At 46.4% G+C, this 23,303-nt stretch overlaps 1 protein-coding gene across 6 annotated transcripts in view; it reads left to right on the top strand.

Annotated features, from left to right (window-relative positions):
* The window catches only part of ZNF827 (zinc finger protein 827), a 290,810-nt gene that overhangs the window by 119,648 nt on the left and 147,859 nt on the right, over positions 1-23,303 (top strand). For all 6 annotated transcript variants that reach the window (XR_004539050.1, XM_033940095.1, XM_033940085.1 and 3 more), the window contains exon 2: positions 19,503-20,519. Coding sequence is in view for 5 of the 6 variants with exons in the window: in XM_033940095.1 (XP_033795986.1) it covers positions 19,503-20,519 (1,017 nt within the window). In the remaining variant the exon portion in view is untranslated. The remainder of the gene's footprint in view (positions 1-19,502; positions 20,520-23,303) is intronic.

Genomic DNA, 23,303 nt, shown 5'->3' with positions numbered 1-23,303 from the left:
ATGTGCCTTGTGCGGGAGCGGACCTGTTCGATGAGTCTATCGAGACTGTTACTAAAAAGCTTTCGGACCACGAGAAGTCTTTTCAGTCTATTCTGCGTCCCAAGCCCAAGCCTCAGCAGTTTCGTCCCTCTAGACCGCCTCAAATCTACCAGAGGCGTTATCAACCAAGACAGGCTCCCCTAGCGAGACAGCCTGCGAAGAGGCAGCCCCCACAGAAGACTCAGCAGAAGCCTCAGATGCCGGCTGCACCCAAGGCTACTCAGCCTTTTTGACTCTCTTCCAGGGAGCATAACCGACGTTCTGCCTTCCCCTGTTTTTCCCATCGGGGGTCGACTCCACCATTTTTATCATCGATGGGAGTCGATCACCTCGGACCTTTGGGTCCTTACCATCGTAAGAGAGGGATACTCTCTTCATTTCCAACGGGTCCCCCCGGACCACCCGCCAAGAGAGTATCCTTCCAACTCGACGCAGACCGCTCTTCTTCTACAGGAGGCGCAGGCTCTGCTTCGGCTTCGAGCCGTCGAGCCGGTGCCGGTAGATCAGCAAAACCAGGGGTTCTACTCCCGGTACTTCTTGGTTCCGAAGAAGACGGGCGATCTGCGTCCCATTTTGGACCTTCGAGTCCTCAACAAGTTTTTGGTCAAGGAGCGGTTCCGCATGCTGACCCTTGCTTCTCTCTACCCCCTACTCGAGCAGAACGATTGGTTATGCTCTCTGGATCTCAAGGAGGCCTACACTCACATCCCGATACATCCGGCCTCCCGCAAGTTTCTCAGATTTCGGGTGGGACATCTACATCTGCAGTATCGAGTGCTTCCATTCGGCCTTTCCTCGTCTCCCAGAGTCTTCACGAAGTGTCTGGTGGTGGTGGCCGCGGCACTCAGGAACATGGGTCTCCAGGTGTTTCCATACCTCGACGACTGGCTCATCAAGGCACCGTCGGCTCCAGAGGTCATTTCGGCGACCTTGACTACAATTTCTTTTCTGCAGAGTCTGGGCTTCGAGATCAACTTCCCCAAATCACATCTTCAGCCCACCCAGTCTCTCCCCTTTATCGGGGCTGTTCTGGATACCATTCAACTTCGAGCATTCCTTCCTCCTCAACGCATGGATGCTCTCCTTCTACTCTGCCAGTCGGTGTCTTCTCGCCCGTCCATCTCGGCGAGACACATGATGGTCCTCTTGGGCCACATGGCCTCTACAGTTCATGTGACGCCTTTTGCCAGACTACATCTCAGAATTCCTCAATGGACCCTGGCATCTCAATGGACTCAGGTGTCCGACCCGTTGTCCCGTCACATTGTCGTCACTCCTGCTCTACGGCAGTCTCTTCTCTGGTGGATGACCTCTTCGAATCTATCCAGAGGTTTGCTGTTTCACTCTCTTCCCCACCAGAAAGTTCTCACGACCGATTCATCGAACTATGCATGGGGGGCCCATCTGGATGGTCTACGAACTCAGGGGTTCTGGACCCCTGCAGAACGACTCCATCAAATCAATCTTCTGGAGCTCAGAGCCATCTTCAATGCTCTCCAAGCTTTTCAGCATCTGCTTCACGACATGGTAGTCCTTATTCGCACAGACAACCAGGTCGCCATGTATTATGTCAACAAGCAAGGGGGCACGGGCTCGGCCCCTCTTTGTCAGGAAGCTCTTCGAGTCTGGGATTGGGCGGTTCGCCACAACACCTTCCTCAGAGCTGTCTACATTCAGGGGAAAGACAACGTCTTGGCAGACAAATTGAGTCGTCTTCTCCAGCCTCACGAATGGACGCTCCATTCCAAACCCCTTCATCAGATCTTCGCTCAGTGGGGAACGCCTCAGATAGACCTCTTTGCAGCCCCCCACAACTTCAAACTGCCTCAGTTTTGCTCCAGGATCTACACTCCTCTCCGCCTCGAGGCAGATGCCTTTCTACTGGAGTGGGGGAATCGCTTCCTATATGCGTTTCCTCCCTTTCCTCTCATTCAGAAGACTCTGGTCAAGTTGAGATCAGACCATGCCACCATGATTCTGATTGCTCCTCGGTGGCCCAGACAACCTTGGTACTCCCTTCTACTTCAACTCAGCAGCAGGGAGCCAGTACTTCTTCCAGTGTTTCCTTCACTACTTACTCAACATCAAGGTTCACTACTTCATCCCAACCTGCAGTCTCTTCACCTGACAGCTTGGTTCCTTTCAACATAACTCCTCACCAGTTCTCTCAAGCAGTGAGGGAGGTCTTGGAGGCTTCCAGGAAGCCTGCTACTCGACAATGCTATTCCCAAAAATGGACTAGATTCTCTTCCTGGTGTATTTCCAATGCCACGGAACCTCAGCGAGCTTCCCTATCTTCTGTATTGGACTATCTTCTACACCTGTCCCAGTCTGGTCTCAAGTCTACCTCTATACGAGTCCACCTGAGTGCTATTGCGGCTTTCCATCAGCCTCTACAGGGGAAACCTTTGTCTGCTCATCCTGTGGTTTCCAAATTTATGAAAGGGCTTTTTCATGTCAACCCTCCTATCAAACCTCCTCCTGTGGTTTGGGATCTCAATGTTGTCCTGTCTCATCTTATGAAGCCTCCGTTTGAACCTCTCAACACGGCTCCACTTAAGTATCTCACCTGGAAGGTGGTTTTTCTGGTGGCCCTCACGTCAGCTCGTCGGGTCAGTGAGCTTCAGGCCCTAGTGGCGGATCCACCGTTCACTGTATTCCATCATGACAAGGTGGTTCTCCGTACTCATCCAAAATTCTTGCCTAAAGTGGTCTCTGAATTTCACATCAACCAATCTATCGTGCTTCCAGTGTTTTTTCCAAAGTCTCATTCTCATCCTGGGGAATCTGCTTTGCACACTCTGGACTGTAAACGTGCTCTAGCTTTCTACTTGGATCGCACAAAGCCACACAGAACTGCTCCTCAACTTTTCGTCTCATTTGATCCAAACAAGTTGGGACGACCGGTATCGAAGCGCACCATCTCTAACTGGATGGCGGCTTGTATCTCTTCCTGCTATGCCCAGGCTGGATTATCCCTTCCCTCTAAGGTCACAGCCCATAAGGTCAGAGCAATGGCAGCCTCGGTAGCCTTCCTCAGATCGACACCGATTGAGGAGATTTGTAAGGCTGCCACTTGGTCCTCGGTTCACACATTCACCTCTCATTATTGTCTGGATACTTTCTCCAGACGGGATGGACAGTTTGGCCAAACAGTGTTAAAAAATTTGTTCTCTTAAGTTGCCAACTCTCCCACCATCCCATTGGGGTTAGCTTGGAGGTCACCCACTAGTGAGAATACCTACCTGCTTGTCCTGGGATAAAGCAATGTTACTTACCGTAACAGTTGTTATCCAGGGACAGCAGGCAGCTATTCTCACGTCCCACCCACCTCCCCTGGGTTGGCTTCTCAGGCTAGCTACCTGAACTGAGGAGACACGCCCGGTACATCGGGCGGGAAGGCACTGGCGCATGCGCGGTGCGGGCATCTCGAAACTTCTGAGTTTCTTCAAGCAAGACATGCTTGCAAGATGTCCGTATCGGGGCTCTGTCGGATGACATCACCCACTAGTGAGAATAGCTGCCTGCTGTCCCTGGATAACAACTGTTACGGTAAGTAACATTGCTTTCTGAGCTCAGCTGGGAGAACGGTATAGAAAAATGAATGAATAAATAAATGCATGGAAATATGGCCTGCGAAGCCTCTCTTACCCTGGCACACATCAAAAGAATATAAGGTTACTATTCCTGTAGTTCAAAGAACTGCAAGATTAGAGTCTACCGAGGAGTCTGTTGCGTAGAACTTTTGCTAATTGAATGTTCAGTTAAAGTATCTAAAGGGCCACATGTGAAAGGAAGGCGCATCTTTGAGCTGGGAGATGAAGTTGGTAAGACCTAAACATTAGTCATAATGGAAAAGAGTGAGAGAGTAGGAAAATATAGTAGATGCATTTCACTAGTGATCAGTATCCCGGAACATAATAAACTGGGAATGCTTTTTCTCTGATTGTAGGAGGAGAAGAGCGTTGTCGACTTAAGGACCGTAATCTGTATCCCAAAACGTCATATGATTAAGTTTGCCCTGTAAACTGGTACCATAGTAAATGGTGGTAGACAAATGCATAAGAATCCGTCTAGCCCAGTGTCTTGTTTCCAACAGTGGCCAATCTGTCACAAGTACCTGGCAGAAACCCCAACAGTTAGCAACATTCCATGCTACCAATCCCATGGCAAGCAGTGGCTCCCCCCCCCCCCCCCTTTCTTTCTCAATAGCAAACTATGAACTTTTCCTCCAGGAACTTGTCCAAACCTTTTTTACACTCAGATATGCTAACTGTGGTTACCACATCCCCTGGCAGTGAGGTGCTCAGTTAACTTCTGGGTTGGCGCACATGCCCAGATATTCAATGCTGGAAGCCATGCATGCCCTAGCATAGAGTATTCAGGGTTAGGTCAGCCTGTGGCTGGAAGCGACTTTCAAGCCTCTTACACTACGAGCTGAATATTACCCCCTGGAATTCTGCTGTTTCCTCTTTGCCAAGAGATTGCTTTACCCTAGAATTATTGCCTTCCTCTTAAACGAAAAAAAATAATTCTGCGATTTCAGGCAGGGCTTGATCCCCCATCTGTCCTTTTTTTTTTTACAGCTTTACATTATTATTATTTTTTTTTCGGGGGGGAGGGGGGAGGGGTGATGGCAACAATGCATCTTATTTCTTATCTCTAACCACTAGGCCACACTCTTGGGCCACGAATGTGAATTGTGTGCTTGGAATAAATGGCATGAACTTCCATATACTGTACTTTTAAATAGCACTTGTTTATAAAGTTGTTGAGATACTTAATGGGGGATGTGAGACCAGCACCCCTCCGGCCATTTACCCTATATTAGATTACAGAATTATACTTATCATAAGAAAAATAGACAGTTAATTGGTAGAAAAATGGACTGCAGCTTTGTTTATTGGTGAGCTACATAAATCAATACACCAGAGCAAATTAAAGATTTAATAAATGAACAAACTACCAAGCGGACTACCACCATATCAACAAGTGGTCCTATAAAGCGAATCAAACAGGTAATATGCACCGCTGTTAACAGCAAGTACAATCCCAGGACCTCCTTGAGTGAATTTATGTGTTATAAGGCCCCAACCTCCATTTCTGTGTGAAAATTGAGGCCTGATGAATGGATCTTCTTTGAACACATCCTTGCTCAGGTTCCTCCCCCCCCCTAAAAAAAAAAAAAAAGCTGTGGCAACAGAACCAAACTAACCATATCTAGTTACCAGACATCCGGAAAAACCCGGACATGTCCTCGACTTTCAAAACCCAGCTTTTATCCGGTTTTGCAAAGCCCCCAAATGCTCCGGCCTCTTCTGGAGGACCTCCGAACATGTGCAGATGACATCACACACATCCGCGCATGCTCCAGGCCCTCCAGAAACAGCTGGAGCTGGTCTAGAAAAAGAGGAGGCTTTGTGGGGGGGCGGGGCTGGGGTTAACTGGGTAGAAGCTGAAGGCGGAATGGGGCAGGGTCAGTGTCTGGGGGGTTCCTGGAGAAAAATACGGTAACCCTAACCATATAATTTCTGAACTAGAACTGTAGGTGTGTGGGCAGAAAAATCCGAATGCCTCCAAGGAGCAGGAAGGAAATTTCCTGACCTCGGAGGAGTCCTGCATAAAAACCCCACCTCAACCCCCTGGAACACTCAAAAGGAAGTCTCCCATTGGAGGAGCCCTCCCGCCACATTCAAACGATATTTCTTACCCAATCATGAATCAGGCTGACCTTGCTCTAACAGAACACAAATGCTGACCAGCTGGAAGCGCAACCCCCTCCCCCCCCCATACACACCGAGGAACAAGGCCTACCTGCCCCGGCCTAGGGTTACCAGACACCCAGATTTTCCTGGACATGTCCTCCTTTTTGAGGACATGTCCAGGGGTCCAGACAGCTTTTCGAAACCCAGCACATTGTCCGTATTTTGAAAAGCTTCCATCTAGGAGCGCTGTCAGGACGGCATCAGCGCATGTCGCATGCATGCGCGCATGTGTGTGACATCACCGCATCGCACCAGCGCATGTGCAGATACCCTCCTGACAAGCGACTAGGTTGAGGGGGCGGGCCTGGGGCTGGGACGGGCCATGACTCGGGCGGAACAGGGCAGGCCTGGGGGCCTGAAAATCTGGTAACCCTACCCTGGCTTGCCATATCCAAGGCCGCATCAGGTGTACAGCTCACCCCCCGCCCCCTATTAACGATGCACAAGCCTGTTGCCCTAATTAACGTATCGAAGTATTTTGCAGTTCTCAGAAACTGTGTAAACTGGTATTAAAATTCTAATAATAATTTATTCTTGTATACCGCCATACCGGGAAAGTTACATTACATTAGTGATTTCTATTCCGCCAATACCTTGTGGTTTAAGGTGGATTACAAAAGAAGTTATCTGGCCATTTCCAGAGGAATTGAAGAGTAGAGCGAGTTGCTTCAGAGACTTGGGATGAGTCTTGCGGTGTTAGTTTGTCTTCAAGGATGTCTTGAATAGGATGGTTTTTATTTCTTTTCAAGGCGGTTCACAAAAAGTAGAGCTAATACATACAATGCAGGTTAAAATAGGAAAAAACTTGATAGAGTTAAAACAGGATGCATTAAGATACCGACCTATCAAATAGTTGTGTCTAACAGTTTTCTGAAATCAAGATAAGAAACCTCTAACATAATTTTTCCAACGCATTCATTCAATTTAGCGGCCTGAAATGAGAGAGTTCTCTCAAAGAACTTCTTGTAAGGACAAGATTTTATAGGGGGATATATAAACAGGTGCACTCCGCGTATGTTCTTGTTAAGAGTGATTAAAAAAAAAAGTGAGGAACAAGATACCCAGGTGACATACCAAAAACTGATTTATAACAAATACGAGATAATTTAAACAAAATTCTAGACTATCGGTAACCAATGAAGTTTCTGATAAAAAGGAATGACGTGCTCCCATTTTTTTACACCAAAAATGAGGCGAACAGCAGTATTCTGAATCACCCTCAATTTTTTAAGAATTTTCTTGTAAACACCTAAATATATAATATTGCAGTAATCAAGAATACTTAAAATTGAGGACTGTACCAATAAACGAAAAGAGGTTTCATCAAAATATTTCTTTATGGTGCGAAGCTTCCAAAGCACCGAAATGCATTTCTTAAACAATAAATCAGTGTGTTGTTCCAATGTGAGATGTGTGTCCAGAGTCACACCCAGTATTTTTATGGATTATTCTATATTGTAGTCCAAACTATTCACATGAATCATAGTTTCTTTTGATCTTATCGTCGGGAGTTGCTAAAAAGAATTTAGCTTTTTCTGCATTTAGTTTCAATTTAAAAGCAGTCGTCCAGAGTTCGATCTGACTTAAAATGGTCACTCCATCTCCCCCTCCGAAAAAGAAACTGCAAAAGACTAGGTTTTCATTTTCCACTCATGTTTACCACAGTGCTCAAATTGCTTGCCATTGCCAGCTAAGTTGGAATGTCAAGTACTCGTAGGGGTGAGATGCCATCTCGGCAAATAAGGATTAACCTTTCACTCTTCACGGATAAAACCTCATGCAGCTCTTTCATGCTACAGAGGGGCTAGCGACCAAGTTCAGCATAACTTCTTTTGTTACACAAATTTACATGCATGCCATTCTTGAGTTCCCTACAGTAACGCAAGGCTATCTGCGTTCGCACCACCTGCGATGCTGGGCTTCTGTGCCACGGAGTTGCCAGCTCTATTTAAAAACCCAGTTGAAGCTGCCCTTTGTTCTAGCACCAGGCCTTCGTGCTGGCTTCCTGCCACCCAGGAGCAAGTTTAAGGCTAGGTCACAGCAGCAACTGTTGCTCTTGGAGCCAAGGCCACGGTTGTGACAGAGGTTCATTTGAGGCACCACATGCAGCCTGTCGCTTGCGTGGTGACTTTTTTTTGTTAGGTTATACGCTGCTAAACAGGAAGGAAAAGCTGATGAGCATAATCTTAAGAAAACATGCACAGGACTTGTGCAGGGCTGTAGCTAAAAAAAACAAACAAACTCAAAAAACAAATCTGATGTAGCTGTTTAAATTTAGTAGGGTAATTGAAGGGTTTATTTCCAGAACCGGCTAAGTCCATATTGGACTTAAAGGGTTTTGGAAATAAGCCCTTCAGTGGGTGCACTGTGGTTCTAACATGCATTATTTATATGTCAGCACATGTTAAAGGGCCATATTTCACATTGTATTATTGTAACACATGTTAGTATGAAGAATTGTGGATTCTACACTGGAGTGTTGGCTGGGGGGGACAGGGGTGAGTGTTGGCTGGGGGGACAGGGGTGAGTGTTGGCTGGGGGGGACAGGGGTGAGTGTTGGCTGGGGGGGACAGGGGTGAGTGTTGGCTGGGGGGGACAGGGGTGAGAGATGGCTGGGGGAACAGGGGTGAGAGTGAGAGATGTTGGATGGGGGAGAGGGAACAGGGGTGAGAGAATGAGAGATGGCTGGGGAGGGGGCGGAGGGAACAGGGATGCGAGAGTGAGAGATGTTGGCTGCGGGAGGGGGAGGGAGGAACGGGTGTGAGAGTGAGAGATGTTGGCTGGGTGAGTGGAGACGGGTGAGATGTTGGCTGGAGGAGGAGGGAACAGGGGTGAGAGATGTTGGCTGGGGGGGAACAGGAGTGAGCGAGGAGATGCTAGTTGGGGGTTTTGGGGGAAGTGAGAGATGCAGACTTGAGGGGGTAGGGGAGAGAGGCTGGCTTAGGGATGGAGTATCTTGCACACTGAGAGGGACAGGAACATAGAGAAGAGATCCTAGTTGGGGACTGAGCACAGAGACAGAGACACTGAAGCAATGCTGGGCACGGAGAGGGAAAGACATGGAGAAGAATGCTTGATGGGTTAAGACATAGAAGGACTGCTAGGCACAGAGATGATTCTCACTAGTGCTGCCCGATTCAGGAAAAAAAAAATTTGATTCAATTCAGCCTATTGAATTGATGATTCGATTTTCCTGCCCAATTGGGTGTTTTTTAAAAACATCCTGGTGGGTTTATTTTATAACCTCTTCACTCCCTTTTATAGCCTCTTCACCCCCTTGCCTTCTCCTAACCACACTGGCGCTGTGGTGTAAACAAACAAAAAAGACTTTTCCTCTCTCTGTTAAATCCTAGCTCAAGTTTGTGGTCTAACACCAGCTCTGGCAGGATACACGTTTCAAATCTGACATATTGTAATCACAAAATAGAAAATAAAATTATTTTTTTCTACCTTTTGTTGTCTGGTCATCATTCAAATCTTGTTGGTCCCAGGCTCTGGTTGTCTTCTGATAACTTGATTGCCAGGGTCTCCTTTCTTTTTTCTCCGTGTTAACCATCCATCTGCCATCTCTGTCCTCCCCTTCCGTTTCACTTCCCTCCCCCGGAGGTCTGGCATCTTTCCTTTTTTTGTCTCCATCCCCAGATTCACCTTTTCTCAACTCCCTTTCATCCAGCATCTGTCCCTCCTTCCTCACCACCCCAGGGTCCACCATCTCTCCCTTTCTTTTCCCAATTACCCTCCTATCCAGTATCTCTATCCCCCCCTCCACACCACTTCTCTCCCTTTCTGTTCCTTCCCTCCCTAAATTCCATTGTCCACCATCTCTCTCCCTCTCCGCTGATTTTAGACCCATTATTTCTTCCCCCTCCAAAGTCTAGCATATGCACATCTCTTTGAATCCCCCTTCTTTCCCTCCCTCCATGTAGTTCTACACCAGGACCCCCCTACCCTGAAGGTCTGTCCCCCTGAAGGTCTGCACCCCACCCCTGAAAGCCTGCCTGTCCCCCCTGAAGGTCTGTGCTACCATCCCTGAAGGCCTGCATCCCACACCTAAATAATAATAATAACAGTTTATATACCGCAGGACCATGAAGTTCTATGCGGTTTACAATAATTATAAGGTACTAGCTGATGCCCCGGCGTTGCACGGGTATTTAATTATAGCAATAACACAGTAAATGCATTGAAATAAAGATACTTTATAGTGGTGAATGAAATTATTTTTTTACAGTTTTATAAAAAGTACAATATTCAAATTATAATGTGAAATATTTGACAAAATGAATACAATACAACTAACGCAAAACTTGATTATAAACAACATTTTTAGTTTCACCTCCAGGAGCAAGAACATATAAATTCTTGGGTGAACCCACCCTTGAGCAAGCAACATAGAGTTGTCCATGGGAAAAACAGGGGGGATCTTAAATCCACTCCACAGTATGTAATAGTCTGTCCCTGTGATTTGTTGATTGTGATAGAGAATGCAAGTCACACTGGAATTTGCAATCTCTTAAACTGAAAAGGAAGATCTGTTGGAATAAGTGGCATCCAAAAGTTTCAGTATTGATTTAAACAACTCAATATGTGGAAACTCAGGTTGAAAAGAAACTCCATGCAGTTTTTCCCCGGTTCAGAATGGAACCTGTGTTCCTAGTTCAGCATATGTGAGTACTCATGTAATGTAATAACATTATGAACTGGGGTGCATGAAGGAAACAGTTACAAACACAGTTAGAACATACAAACTCTATATGTATGGTGTCCGTGGTAGAATAGAAACGATGTCCCTAGTGGTTATAGTGTCATAGAAAGTGTTTTATAGTTGGAAATACTGTGAGAATGGCAGCTTTTTACATTTTTTCCATTGACATGAATGGGTGAAATAAGATTTACTGTTTGCAGCTCCGCCCACGTGTGCAGGTGGGCCGCGAGACCCCCAGAACATATCACCCCAGGTAGTGAGAGATCTGCATACCAAGTTACGTTCAAATCGGTCAAGCCGGTTTTGAATTACAGTGAGAATGGCAGGTTTTTACATTTTTTCCATTGACATGAATGGGTGAAATACGATTTTATGTTTGTAGCTCCGCCCACGTGTGCAGGTGGGCAGCGAGACCCCCAGAACATATCACCCCAGGTATTGAGGGATCTGCATACCAAGTTTCGTTCAAATCGGTCAAGCCGTTTTTGAATTACTGTGAGAATGGCAGCTTTTTACATTTTTTCCATTGACATGAATGGGTGAAATCTGATTTTCTGTTTGTAGCTCCGCCCACGTGTGCAGGTGGGCCGCGAGACCCCCAGAACATATCACCCCAGGTAGTGAGGGATCTGCATACCAAGTTTCGTTCAAATCGGTCAAGCCGTTTTTGAATTACTGTGAGAATGGCAGCTTTTTACATCCTTTCCATTGACATGAATGGGTGAAATCTCAGTTTCTGTTTGTAGCTCCGCCCATGTGTGCAGGTGGGCCGCGAGACCCCCAGAACATATCACCCCAGGTAGTGAGGGATCTGCATACCAAGTTACGTTCAAATCGGTCAAATCGTTTTTGAATTACTGTGAGAATGGCAGCTTTTTACATTTTTTCCATTGACATGAATGGGTGAAATCCGATTTTCTGTTTGTAGCTCCGCCCACGTGTGCAGGTGGGCCGCGAGATCCCCGAACATATCACCCCAGGTAGTGAGGGATCTGCATACCAAGTTTCGTTCAAATCGGTCAAGCCGTTTTTGAATTACTGTGAGAATGTCAGCTTTTTACATTTTCTCCATTGACATGAATGGGTGAAATCTGATTTTCTGTTTGTAGCTCCGCCCATGTGCGCAGGTGGGCCGCGAGACCCCCAGAACATATCATCCCAGGTAGTGAGGGATCTGCATACCAAGTTTCGTTTAAATCGGTCAAGCCGTTTTTGCGTGATCGCGGCACATACACACACACACACATACATACATAAATACCTCCGATTTTATATATATAGATTACAGATCGAGTGGAATAAACAAAGTTCAGAGTTGGTGAATAACAATTCTAAAGATCATTTGTTGAGGACTAAGATTGTATAGATCAGTTACCTAAGTACTTCAGGAACAGATGTGTTTTTAGGCGTTTCCTGAATTCCCTGAAGGCCTGCCTGTCCCCCCCTGAAGGCCTGTGCCACCATTCCTGAAGGCCTGTACCACCCCCACCCCCAAGAACTGCGCATCATCCCCCCGTAAGGCCTGCGTGTTCCCCCTGGTCTCCTGCGCACCGTTTACCTAATATGAGCAGCCTGCAGAGAAGATCTCAGTGCTAGCGATCTTTGCAAACTACCATAGGTCTTCGGAGCTGTTTCCTCTGCCGCGATCCTGCCTCTGACATCAGAGGAGGGGCGGGACCGCAGCAGAAGAAACAGCTCCGAAGACTTATGACAGTTTGCAAAGATCGCTAATACCACGATCTTCTCTGCAGGCTGCTCATATTAGGTAAATGGTGTGCAGGAGGCCAGGGGGGAAGCCGGACACCAGCGGGAGGGCCAGGGGGGAAGCCGGACACCAGCGGGAGGGCCAGGGGGGAAGCCGGACACCAGCGGGAGGGCCAGGGGGGAAGCCAGACACCAGCAGGAAGCCAGGGGGAAGCCGGACAACAGCAGGAAGCCAGGGGGGAAGCCGGACAACAGCAGGAAGCCAGGGGGGAAGCCGAACACCAGCGGGAGGCCAGGGGGAAAGCCGGACACCAGCACTTTTCAACTGCCCCTCCCCCCTCGCGCTCTAAAGCAGGTGCGGCAGTGGGCGGCCAGCAAGAGCAGCGCTGCCGCTCCTGCTTTAGGGGGGGAGGGGAATGAGGCATTTTGATATCACAATCTCAGCTCTGGATGTTGCTCCTTTTGGGGTTCCGGAATCTTGCTATTCTTTAAGATGCTGGAATGTTGCTACTCTTTGGGTTTTGGCCAGGTACTAGGGACCTGGATTGGCCACCATGATGACGGGCTACTGGGCTTGATGGACCATTGATCTGACCCAGTAAGGCTTTGATGTTCTTATGACTCAAACACAAGTCGACGGCACCTAACAAGAACATATGAATTGCTCCTAACCCCACATTGTATGTTTCCACTATATAACAAATTTACTTTTAATTGTAGCACCCTTTGAACACTGCTTAGTGAGGATTGGGTGGGGTTATAAAATCACATAAAACATAACATCCTGGTGCATTATGGGACCTGCAGCATTGATTTCATTTGGTAGAATCAGGGACCTCAAACACCACAAGGCTATGAAATGTTAAGTGTTTTTTTATTTTATTTTTTTTTTAAACCAGGACTGGTCAAAAGGTCTCCCTCCTGGAACTGGGGAACTTGGTAGCTCTGCTACTAGGTCACGTGTTCAACTTATCAATATATGTGCATATATCGCATCAAAGAAGTTGTTATAAAGACCAAACCCTGTGCCTCTGGGTGTTCCTAGTGGCTCAGATGCATATTCTACCATTTTAACTTACAGTTTTGGTTGGATTTTTACACTCTTGGCAAACAGATAAGGTAGGCATTTGAGCCACAGTGAAATAGGTTTTAGGCAGTAACAAGTCGGTGACCCCCAACAGTAAGAAGGTTCATCTATGTGATAATAACAATTATAACGTCAGTAACTGTGTACCAAAGGTTCTGATGAGAATGGATTTAGCAAAGGTAGAGAAGAATCTGTCATTAGACAGCGCCAGTAATGGCAGGAAGCTGGGGGCTAATGATACTTTAATGTGGCACAGCCTGAGACCGATTCACCTTTAATTGCTGTTTAATTAAAAGAAAAAAAAAACCCAGGAAAGCATAGATAAAAAGGAACATTAAAAAAATGATTCTCTTGGAATTGATCTGCAAAATATGGTTACCTTGGGCCTTTTTAAAAAGAGGTTTTATTTGTGTAATCTAGGCATATGTGTGAAGACTGAGCTATCACAGTTGTGGGATTGGCTGCAACCAGAAACGTAACAATATATGTTATACAGAAAAGAGCCAAACCCATAATCGCTTAGAAATTATGAATGGTTCAGCTCATTAATCCCTATCAAATCAATTTTAGTTTTTTTTTTTCCATTTGATCGTTAACAATTTCCAGTTTTCCTTGATTCATAGCGATGCCTACCAGCGACTACGTTGAAAGTAGGCGTGGTGTACACTGGAAGTGGAGGCAGACGCTGCTAGGCGCCTCTATATGGATGCGATTCTCATTGAAGGTAGGCGCTGGAAATGTGGCCCCCCACCCTCAAACTCTGGCCTATATTTCCAGGGCCTACTTTTGACGTGGCTGTGATTCTGAAAGTGGCGCTTTCACTTGATTGACACACAAACGGTGCCACTTCTGTGGGCGGTCACTGATAATGGCGCCCTTTACAGAATCCGAGCCTTAGTGTTTCCATCATGGTTGTCTCGTCCCTGAGAGCCCCTTCTGTTCATTGACGATCTAAAGGTCCAACTAACTTCCTCACAGGATCACTCCTCCTAATCAACCTGAAAATGTTTATTATGAGTTTATATATTAAGCAGCCATTCAGAAAGCGGGGCGGGCCCAGACAGCGCACTCATGCCAGCCCATACACCGCTGGACCACCAGGCTTCAGGGGGTGTTTAAAAGGGCACTGTGGGCAGGCGAGAGAGCGAGGGTGTTTTAAAAGGAAGGGCGGGCGGGCGGGCCGTGTTATTAAAGGGTACATAAGAACATAAGAATTGCCGCTGCTGGGTCAGATCAGTGGTCCATCGTGCCCAGCAGTCCGCTCACGCGACGGCCCCCAGGTCAAAGACCAGTGCTCTAAATGAGTCCAGCTTCGCCTGCATACATTCCAGTTTAGTAGGAACTTGTCCAACTTTGTCTTGAATCCCTGGAGGGTGTTTTCCCCTATAACAGACTCTGGAAGAGCGTTCCAGTTGTCTACCACTCTCTTACGTTTGTACAGAATCTATCCCCTTTCAGCTTTAGGAGTGTCCTTTCGTTCTCCGTACCTTGGAGAGGGTGAACAATCTGTCTTTATCCCTGTAGGAATTCAATTTCCCCGTCCTGTCCCAAGTTATGTCCCTGCCCCATTCCTGTAAGCTCTTCCTTAACTGAACAAGCCTCAATCACTTATGATTTTAAAGTGTTTGAGGCTTCTGCAGATGAGGACAGAGCTGGCAGGAAAAAAACCTGCCGGGATGGGAAAATGAGTTCCCATGGGGATGGGCAAAGACTTGTCCCTGTGTCATTCTCTATTACAGAGTAATATTTTTAAAACCAATAGGAGGAAATATTTTTTTCACTCAGAGAATAGTTAAGCTCTGGAATGCATTGCTAGTTAATGTAGATGGTTTTAAAAAAGGTTTGGACAAGTTCCTGGAGGAAAAGTCCATACTCTACTGTTGAGACAGACATGGGGGAAACCACTGCTTGCCCTGGATCGGTGGCATGGAATGCAGCTACTATTTGTTTTTTTGCCAGGTACTTGTGATTTGGATTGGCCTTCATGAAGACAGGATACTGGGCTAGATGGACCATTGGTCTGACCCAGTAAAGTTATTCTTATGTTCTTATGGATGACCTGATGACCAGTGTTATGGACCATTGACCTAAGGCCATGCCGGACAGTAAACTCCGGGCTGCTCGGGGTTTGGACACGGGAATTTTCGAGGCTCTCAAAGATTCCATTCTTACGCAGAGGTTCTTTCAGGGGTCAAGCCAGAGGTTCAGCAAGAGCAGAAGGCAGCAAGCCTCTGGGTCTCGTTCTTCTCCATCGTCCAAAAAAGCACAATGATGCCAGGTCAGTGGCCACACCCCACCAGATAGGGTCCTGGCTCAATATTGACTGGAACCGAGATAAGGGAGCCTGCCAATATCAGTTCTGATCTCTTCCTCTTGCTCCACCTGTCTCCAGTTAAAACATCTCCCCAGACCACCCGCATCACTGATTATTCTGTATGAAGATCCACACATAAAATGCAAACTTCCATCACTTGTCTCTTCCATAGTTTTTAATTCTGTGGTGTGGGAATGATTGATTCATTTTTTTATCTTGCTATATATTCTACCTATATCAATCCTCAGACATAAATTGCAAATTTTCTAAGTTTTATTAAATTTCACCACAGACTGGACCCATCATTCATCTCGCAGCAAAGAACCTTGGAAGGGAAGAGCTCAGTTGCTCTTTTGGCTTTTGTCCGAGTGGACCACCAATTTTGGTGTATTACCAAAGTGTCAGTAGGTCAGGATGCAAGTAGAAGAGGGAAAAGACATGGGAGGTGCTCTGTTTGTTCTGTGAGGACTGTTCTTCATCCTCTATAATAAAACCATTACCCGTGCATGCGCTGTTGAAACGGCGTGATCCCTGCCACCGTGATTTCTGCTTCCGTTCCGAATTCGATTTGAGGCGTGTGGGGCGGCTTGCGACGCATAGGGCAGAAGGAGAGTGCAACTGTTTTTCATTTGGCGGTTTCCACATGCGCAGTAGAGCGTGCGGCAGTTTCCCCATCAATAGGAGCCTGCGGCGGTTTAAACATTGCCTTTCTTCCATGACGCTGCGACCACAAAAACCGGGTAAAAGGTAACATGAAGGGAGAAGGGCTACTGCTGGACAGGGGAAGCAGGGAAGGGGTGCTACTGGACAGGGGGGAGGTAAAAGGAAGGTAGAAAGGCTACTGCTGGACAGGGGATGCAGGAAAGAGGTGCTTCTGGACAGGGGGGAGGTAAAAGGAAGGGAGAAAGGCTACTACTGGACAGGGGGAGCAGGGAAGAGTTGCTGCTGGACAGGGGGGTAGGTAAAAGGAAGGGAGAAGGGCTACTGCTGGACAGTGGGGATCAGGAAAGAGGTGTTGCTGGACAGGGGGGAGGTAAAAGGAAGGGAGAAGGTGCTGCTGGACAGGGGAAGCAGGAAAAAGGTGCGGCTGGACAGTGGGGAGGTAAAAGGAAGAGAGAAGGGCTACTGCTGAACAGGGGAAGCAGGGAATAGGTGCGGCTGGACAGGGAGGAGGTAAAAGGAAGGGAGAAAGGCAACTGCTGGACAGGGGGAGCAGGGAAGAGGTGCTGCTGGACAGTGGGGAGGTAAAAGGAAGGGAGAGGGGCTACTGCTGGACAGGGGGAGCAGGAAAGAGGTGCTGCTGGACAGGGGGGAGGTAAAAGGAAGGGAGAAGGGCTACTGCTGGACAGGGAAAGCAGGAAAGAGGTGCTGCTGGACAGGGGGAGGTAAAAGGAAGGGAGAAGGGCTACTGCTGGACAGGGAAAGCAGGAAAGAGGTGCTGCTGGACAGGGGGAAGGTAAAAGGAAGGGAGAAGGGCTACTGCTGGACAGGGGGAGCAGGAAAGAGGTGCTGCTGGACAGGGGGAGGTAAAAGGAAGGGAGAAGGGCTATTGCTGGACAGGGAGAGCAGGAAAGAAGTACTGCTGGACAGTGGGGAGGTAAAAGGAAGAAAGAAGGGCTACTGCTGGACAGGGGGAGAAGGTAAGGGGTGGTGGTGGACAGCCGAGGAAAGAGAGAGAAAGAAAGAAAGACAGACACACACATCTATTCTAGCCCCCGTTAATGTAACGGTCTTAAAGACCAGTATTATATATTTCATCATCTCTTGGTAGAACACACCCATTGTTGCTTGAGTTAACTGCTTCTAAGGTTCAGCAGCACCCTCAGTTGGGCTTCATTTTTAGAAGCTACAGTTGTACCTCAGAATCCGAACGCCCCAGAACTCAAGCAACTTTGAATCCGAACTATTTTTTTTTTTTTTTATTAAATTTTGCCCCAGAATCCGAATGTATGATAAATGCAAGCGTTGCTCGGCCCAAAGCTTCCCCTCTGACGCAACTTCCTGTTTGCGCCAGGGCGGTTCGCGTCAGAGGGAAGCTTTGGGCTGGGCACCGCTTGCAGTTGCCGTTGCCGAGCTTGCTGTCTTTGCCAGTTGGGGGGGGGCCCATTCTTGCTGTCTCTGTCGGTTGGGGGAGCCCGATCTTGCTGTCTATGCCACAAATTCAGTGTGTTTACTGTTAAATTTATTTGAAAATCTGAGTTTATGGGACCAAAGGAATGGATTAATCCAGTTTCTATTATTTTCAATGGGAAAAATGGTCTTGGAATTCGAATGGGGTTCTGGAGCGGATTAAGTTCGGATTCCTACTGTATTTGCAAGGAACCTACAAGGGAGTCACTCAACACTTCCTGACCATTTCCAAGCTAAAGCTTATCAGAATTCTATTTCTTTGGAACTGTATTTGTGCTAATGTACCATTTATGTTATGTTTTATGTTTTTTTGTGGGTTTTTTTTTTGCAATATATATATACTGCCTTCAAGGATGCAAATAGAGCTCCTTTCTATGTACTAATTTTATTTTATTAGTCTGAACTGCTTAGTTCTGCTAGCCGGATGTTACAGTATATCAAATGGTGGAATGAATGAATAAATAAATAGAAGAAATAATTATAACAGTGGCTCTTAAAGCTGTCCTGGGGGATCCCTAGCCAGTCAGGTTTTCAAGATATCCCTAATGAATATGCATGAGGCAGATTTGCACACCTGTCATCTCTATGATATGCAAATCTGCATATTCATTAGGGGCAGTGGCATAGTGAGGGTGAGAGGAGCCCGAAGCGATGGCGCCCCTCCTCCCCCCTGCACTCCTTCCCCTTCTGCCACACGCGTGCCCTTTCCTTTCCCCGTACCTGCAACCTGCTTCTCGCCCCAGTGTTGGCTCTTCCTGTGACGTTACTTCTTAGGCGCAGATCCAGGAAGTGATGTCAGAGGAAGAGTCGATGCTGGCGTGAGCAACAGGATGGGGGTGGCTGTTTGCGCTGTGAACGTTAGAGTTACGAGGGAAGGGGCACGCTGTAGGGGGGGGGGAAGGAGGACGGGTGCCGGTGACTCCACCAAGACGGTGCCTGGTGTGGATTGCTTCCCCCCACCTTTTACTATGCCACTGGCTGGGGGTCCCTCAGGACAGGTTTAAGAACAACTGACTTATAAGGTCACAACCTCAAACGAGTAACCCCCCTAATCCCTTCTACTCCCCTACCCCTATCTCTGTCACCACACCTCAGTAAGACAACCAAGTGTAGACATCTCCTGCCCGCATGAGATGGTTCTCATTTGTAAGCAGTAATATCTGACAAGACTGAGGAACTGGGGGTTAACCCTAAGGACCTGATCTATAATCTATAATCAATTTCTGCAAGTAAACTGACATTTTATCTAATCTAATCTTCCATTTGTGTCTCGCTCATACCTATTCAGGCTCTAGGCAACTTACATAGAGAGGTCAGAAGGGGTTCAGAGGAAGCTTAAAAAGGAGGGCCTTGAAAGTGTGGGGGAGAAGAAGGTTTTTTGGTAGTATTTTTTTTTTAATTGTTCATTGACTTTATTTTTTGTAATTTTATGATTGTGTTGTTTGTCCTATGTATATTGAGTTCTATGCCGTAAACTGAGATATCGCAGCCTATAAATCCTACTAAGTGAAATGAACTAGCAGTCCTGAAAGAAACCAGTGAAAGACACTAGAGATAGGAAAAAAAGTTGTCTAGTAACTTATATAGAGTTTTCTTTTATGTATGTAATTCAGTTGCCTATAAAATGCTATAAATACACTCTTCTTGTTTTGTTTCGGCAGTAGAATGCCTGCCTTGAACTTGTCTGAGCAATAAAATTCAATTTTTTTTTTTCTTATTTTGATACAAAATAATGTTTACTACATTGTTCCTTTGCAGATGGTATTAGACAGGAGGAAGTGGGAAGTGAACTCAGTGAAGAGGAAAGCTGGTTTGCGAATACCTCCGAAACACCATCATCGGAAGCATCTTATGGAGAGGTTCAAGAGAACTTTCAGTTATCGCTTGAGGACAGAACCCAAGAAACATCCACGTCCCCAGACACATCTCTAGGAAGTACAACCCCCAGCAATAATACGGAGCTGGGAGCCACTGAAAGTGAGTCTTTAAGGGACACACCTCACTGTAAAATTCACCTTTCACTTGCCGAGTCCCCTCTGGATGAGGATGATTCTTCTGTCACTGCCAAGTCATTGAGTAGTAACCTGAGACGTCTCCTTGAGGCTGGTTCCCTCAAACTGGACACGGACGCCACTGCAAATGGCAGAGGAGGGTCTCTGGTCAGCCTGGACTCGGATCTCTCCTTTTCACCATCATCTCACCACGCTCAACAGCTAAGTGTCCTGGCTAGAAAGCTTGCTGAAAAGCAGGACCAAAGCGACCAGTACAACAGTAGCACCAGTAACCGGTTCATATGGAACCAAGGCAAATGGCTGGGAAGCTCCGCCACTGGCTGCAGCTTGTCACCAGATTCAGCTATTCTGAAACTGAAAGCTGCAGCCAGTGCCGCTGTTCAGGACAAATCGCATCCGAGGACTACGGAGACCCTGAGATTCAAAACGTTCCTGTCGCCTTTCGATTCTCAGTCGGCCAGCTCTACCCTGGCAGCTTTGTCCAAGAAGGTTAGCGAGAGGAGTCAGGCCTCTGGAGAGGTGCAGCCGCCTCTGGCCACGTCTTTCGTTTCTCTGGCATCAATGACTTCTTCCGCTGCTTTGCTCAAAGAGGTTGCTGCAAGGGCTGCTGGGAGCCTCTTGGCTGAGAAGAAGGCGGCCCTGGTGGGAGAGGATTCACTTCCACTTTCAGAAAAGAAGCAGGAGAGGGTAGCCACGCCACAGTCCCTGGAATTGCTGTTACTTCCAACACACAAAGGAAGAGTTTCCAAACCTAATAATCCAGGTATGCATAATTTTCTATTATATTTTAGTTCTTTAGGGCAAATAATATTTTTAGTACCCGAAGAAAATCGGAGAGAGATTATTGTACAAAATAATGCCATATGATGTAATGCTATTTCTGCCACCATCAAATGGATACTTTAATCTATTTTAGAGAGAAACCCCTTTACTAAATACTGCTGCAAATAAATTTGATATCTCACAAAGCCATTTGTTGTAATCCATTTGCAACAGTAAAGCCTAAGCCAGTGGTTTTTGCTCATTTTTAAGTCGGGGGACATTTTGGATCCAAATAAACTGAAGGAGAGCCACCACATTGTTCTCTCTAAGCCAGGGAAGCAGCTGTGCAAGTCATGAGGTATTCTGAGCAACCGTTGGTTTGGGCTGAGCTGGCACACAAGGTCAAGCAAATTTTGAAAATGATGATAAATTTATATTTAAAAAAATTGAGACATTAAATGGGGTGGGCTCTACGGTGTTCCAAGTTTGATATACCGCTTAATCTGGCTTCTAAGCGGTGTACAATAGTTTAAAAGAACATTACATAAGTTACAGTCAGTAAAACATTGTTAAAAAGGAAAAAGACAGACGATAACAAGGGTGGTTAGTATTAGCATGACATATAAACAAACTCTAGACAAACTAGAACAGAAGGAAAAGGGGAAGAACTACAGTCTTAAAAGGAAAGTACAATAAAGGGAGATACAAGAGGGAAGGAAAAGAGAACTGGGAACTCTTTGAGCATAGAAACATGACGGCAGATAAAGGACAAATGGCCCATCTAGTCTGCCCATCCACAGTAATCATTATCTCTTTCTCTCTCCGAGAGATCCCATGTGCCTATCCCAGGCCCTTTTGAATTCAGACAGTCTCTGTTTCCACCACCTCTTCCGGGAGACTGTTCCACGCATCTACCACCCTTTCCGTAAAAAAGTATTTCCTTAGATTACTCCTGAGCCTGTCACCTCTTAAATTCATCCTATGCCCTCTCATTGCAGAGTTTCCTTTCAAATGAAAGGGACTCGACTCATGCACATTTATATTATGTAGGTATTTAAACATCTCGATCATATCTCCCCTCTACCGCATTTCCTCCAAAGTATACAGATTGAGATCTTTGTCTATCCCTATACGCCTTATGACGAAGACCACACATCATTTTAGTAGCCTTCCTCTGGACCGACTCCATCCTGTTTACATTTTTTGAAGGTGTGGTCTTCAGAATTGTACACAATATTCTAAATGAGGTCTCACCAAAGTCTTATACAGGGGCATCAATACCTCCTTTTTCCTATTAGCCATACCTCTCCCTATGCAACCTAGCATCTTTCTAGTTTTAGCCATCACCTTTTCAACCTGTTTGGCCACCTTAAGATCATCACATACAATCACATCCAAGTCCCGCTCTTCCATCGTGGACATAAGTTCTTCACCCCATAAACTGTACCGCTCCTTCGTTTTTTTGCAGCCCAAATACATGACCTTGCATTTCTTAGCACCCACTCAAAAACCCAGTAACATTAAAATATAAATCTTGCCAGTCAAACTCGGAGCTCTTCCCTTTCCCACCATTTTCTTACCTGCTGAAGCCTGACCCAGGAAAAAATTAAGTTAAGAACATAAGAATAGCCTTACTGGGTCAGACCAAAGGTCCGTCAAGGCTCAAGGCCCACTTTGAGGTTGATTTTAACTCCTAACCCCCACTTACAGTTAGGCATTCATGCCTGATGAAATCCCCAACCCCCTACTTGTCCCAATCCCTACTCACAGTTAGGCATTCATGCCTGAGGAACATCCTAACCCCCTACTTGTCATGTTTGCTATTAAGTAGATTGTAAGCTCTTCGGAGCAGGGACAGTGCCTTGAATGTTCTAATGCACAATGCTGTGTACATCTAGTAGCGCTATAGAAATAAGTAGTAGTACCATAGATGATGGGTTATAGATTACTATTAGCAACAAAAAATGAAATTGCAGATCTCTCTGTACTCTGCTGTGTATACCCTGTTATCTTGAAAATAAGCCCTAGCATTATTTTTAAAGATGCTCCTAATATAAGCCCTACCCCAAACATAAGCCCTAGTTAAAATCGACATCCCCCAAAGCCCTCCCCCCCCCCCCGAATGTCCCCGACGCCATCCCTGACACTAATGCTGCCTGATTTGCTGAAAAATTGGACTCGTCGATTCAGAAACCCCCACCCCTGCTGCTTTAGGAGGCCTCGGAACGGAGGTATGTCAGTCTCACGGTGGGAGGTGTGGTGGGGTTCTGCTGCACAGGGGGATGAGAGGGGTAGAAAGATGCTGCACAAGGGGATGGGTGAGAGGGGAGGAAAAATGCTGCACATTGGGGGGGGGGGGGGGAGAAAGGAAAGAGGAAGAAATGGGGTGGAGGAGAGGAAGGGAGCAATAATTGTACATGAAAAAATAAGCCCTAGTGTGTTTTTTTGGACCCAAAATTAATATAAGACATTGTCTTATTTTCAGGGAAACATGGTACCATCTGGTCTAGGTGATGTGTTGCTCTGTAGATTGTTGATTTGTCTTATTACTTTATTTAAAATTTTTTGTAGCATGCACAACCCAAAATCTATGCAGGTTACAGGAATCATACACAATGCATCAAACAAACATACAGTAACAACCCTATCCCATAATAGTTTAGGGGAAAACCTCTTGGAAATACTGTTTCATGCTTTTAGACATTTACAAAAAAGCAAAAATGTCACCTGAAAGATTGACTCGAGAAGGGAATTCCACAACCAGGGATCTGTTATACAAAATAAG

This window comes from Geotrypetes seraphini, chromosome 1 (genome assembly GCF_902459505.1).
Source record: "Geotrypetes seraphini chromosome 1, aGeoSer1.1, whole genome shotgun sequence".
Lineage (NCBI taxonomy): Eukaryota > Metazoa > Chordata > Amphibia > Gymnophiona > Dermophiidae > Geotrypetes > Geotrypetes seraphini.
Note: the sequence above shows the minus strand (reverse complement) of the source record. Positions and strands in the feature narration are given on the sequence as shown.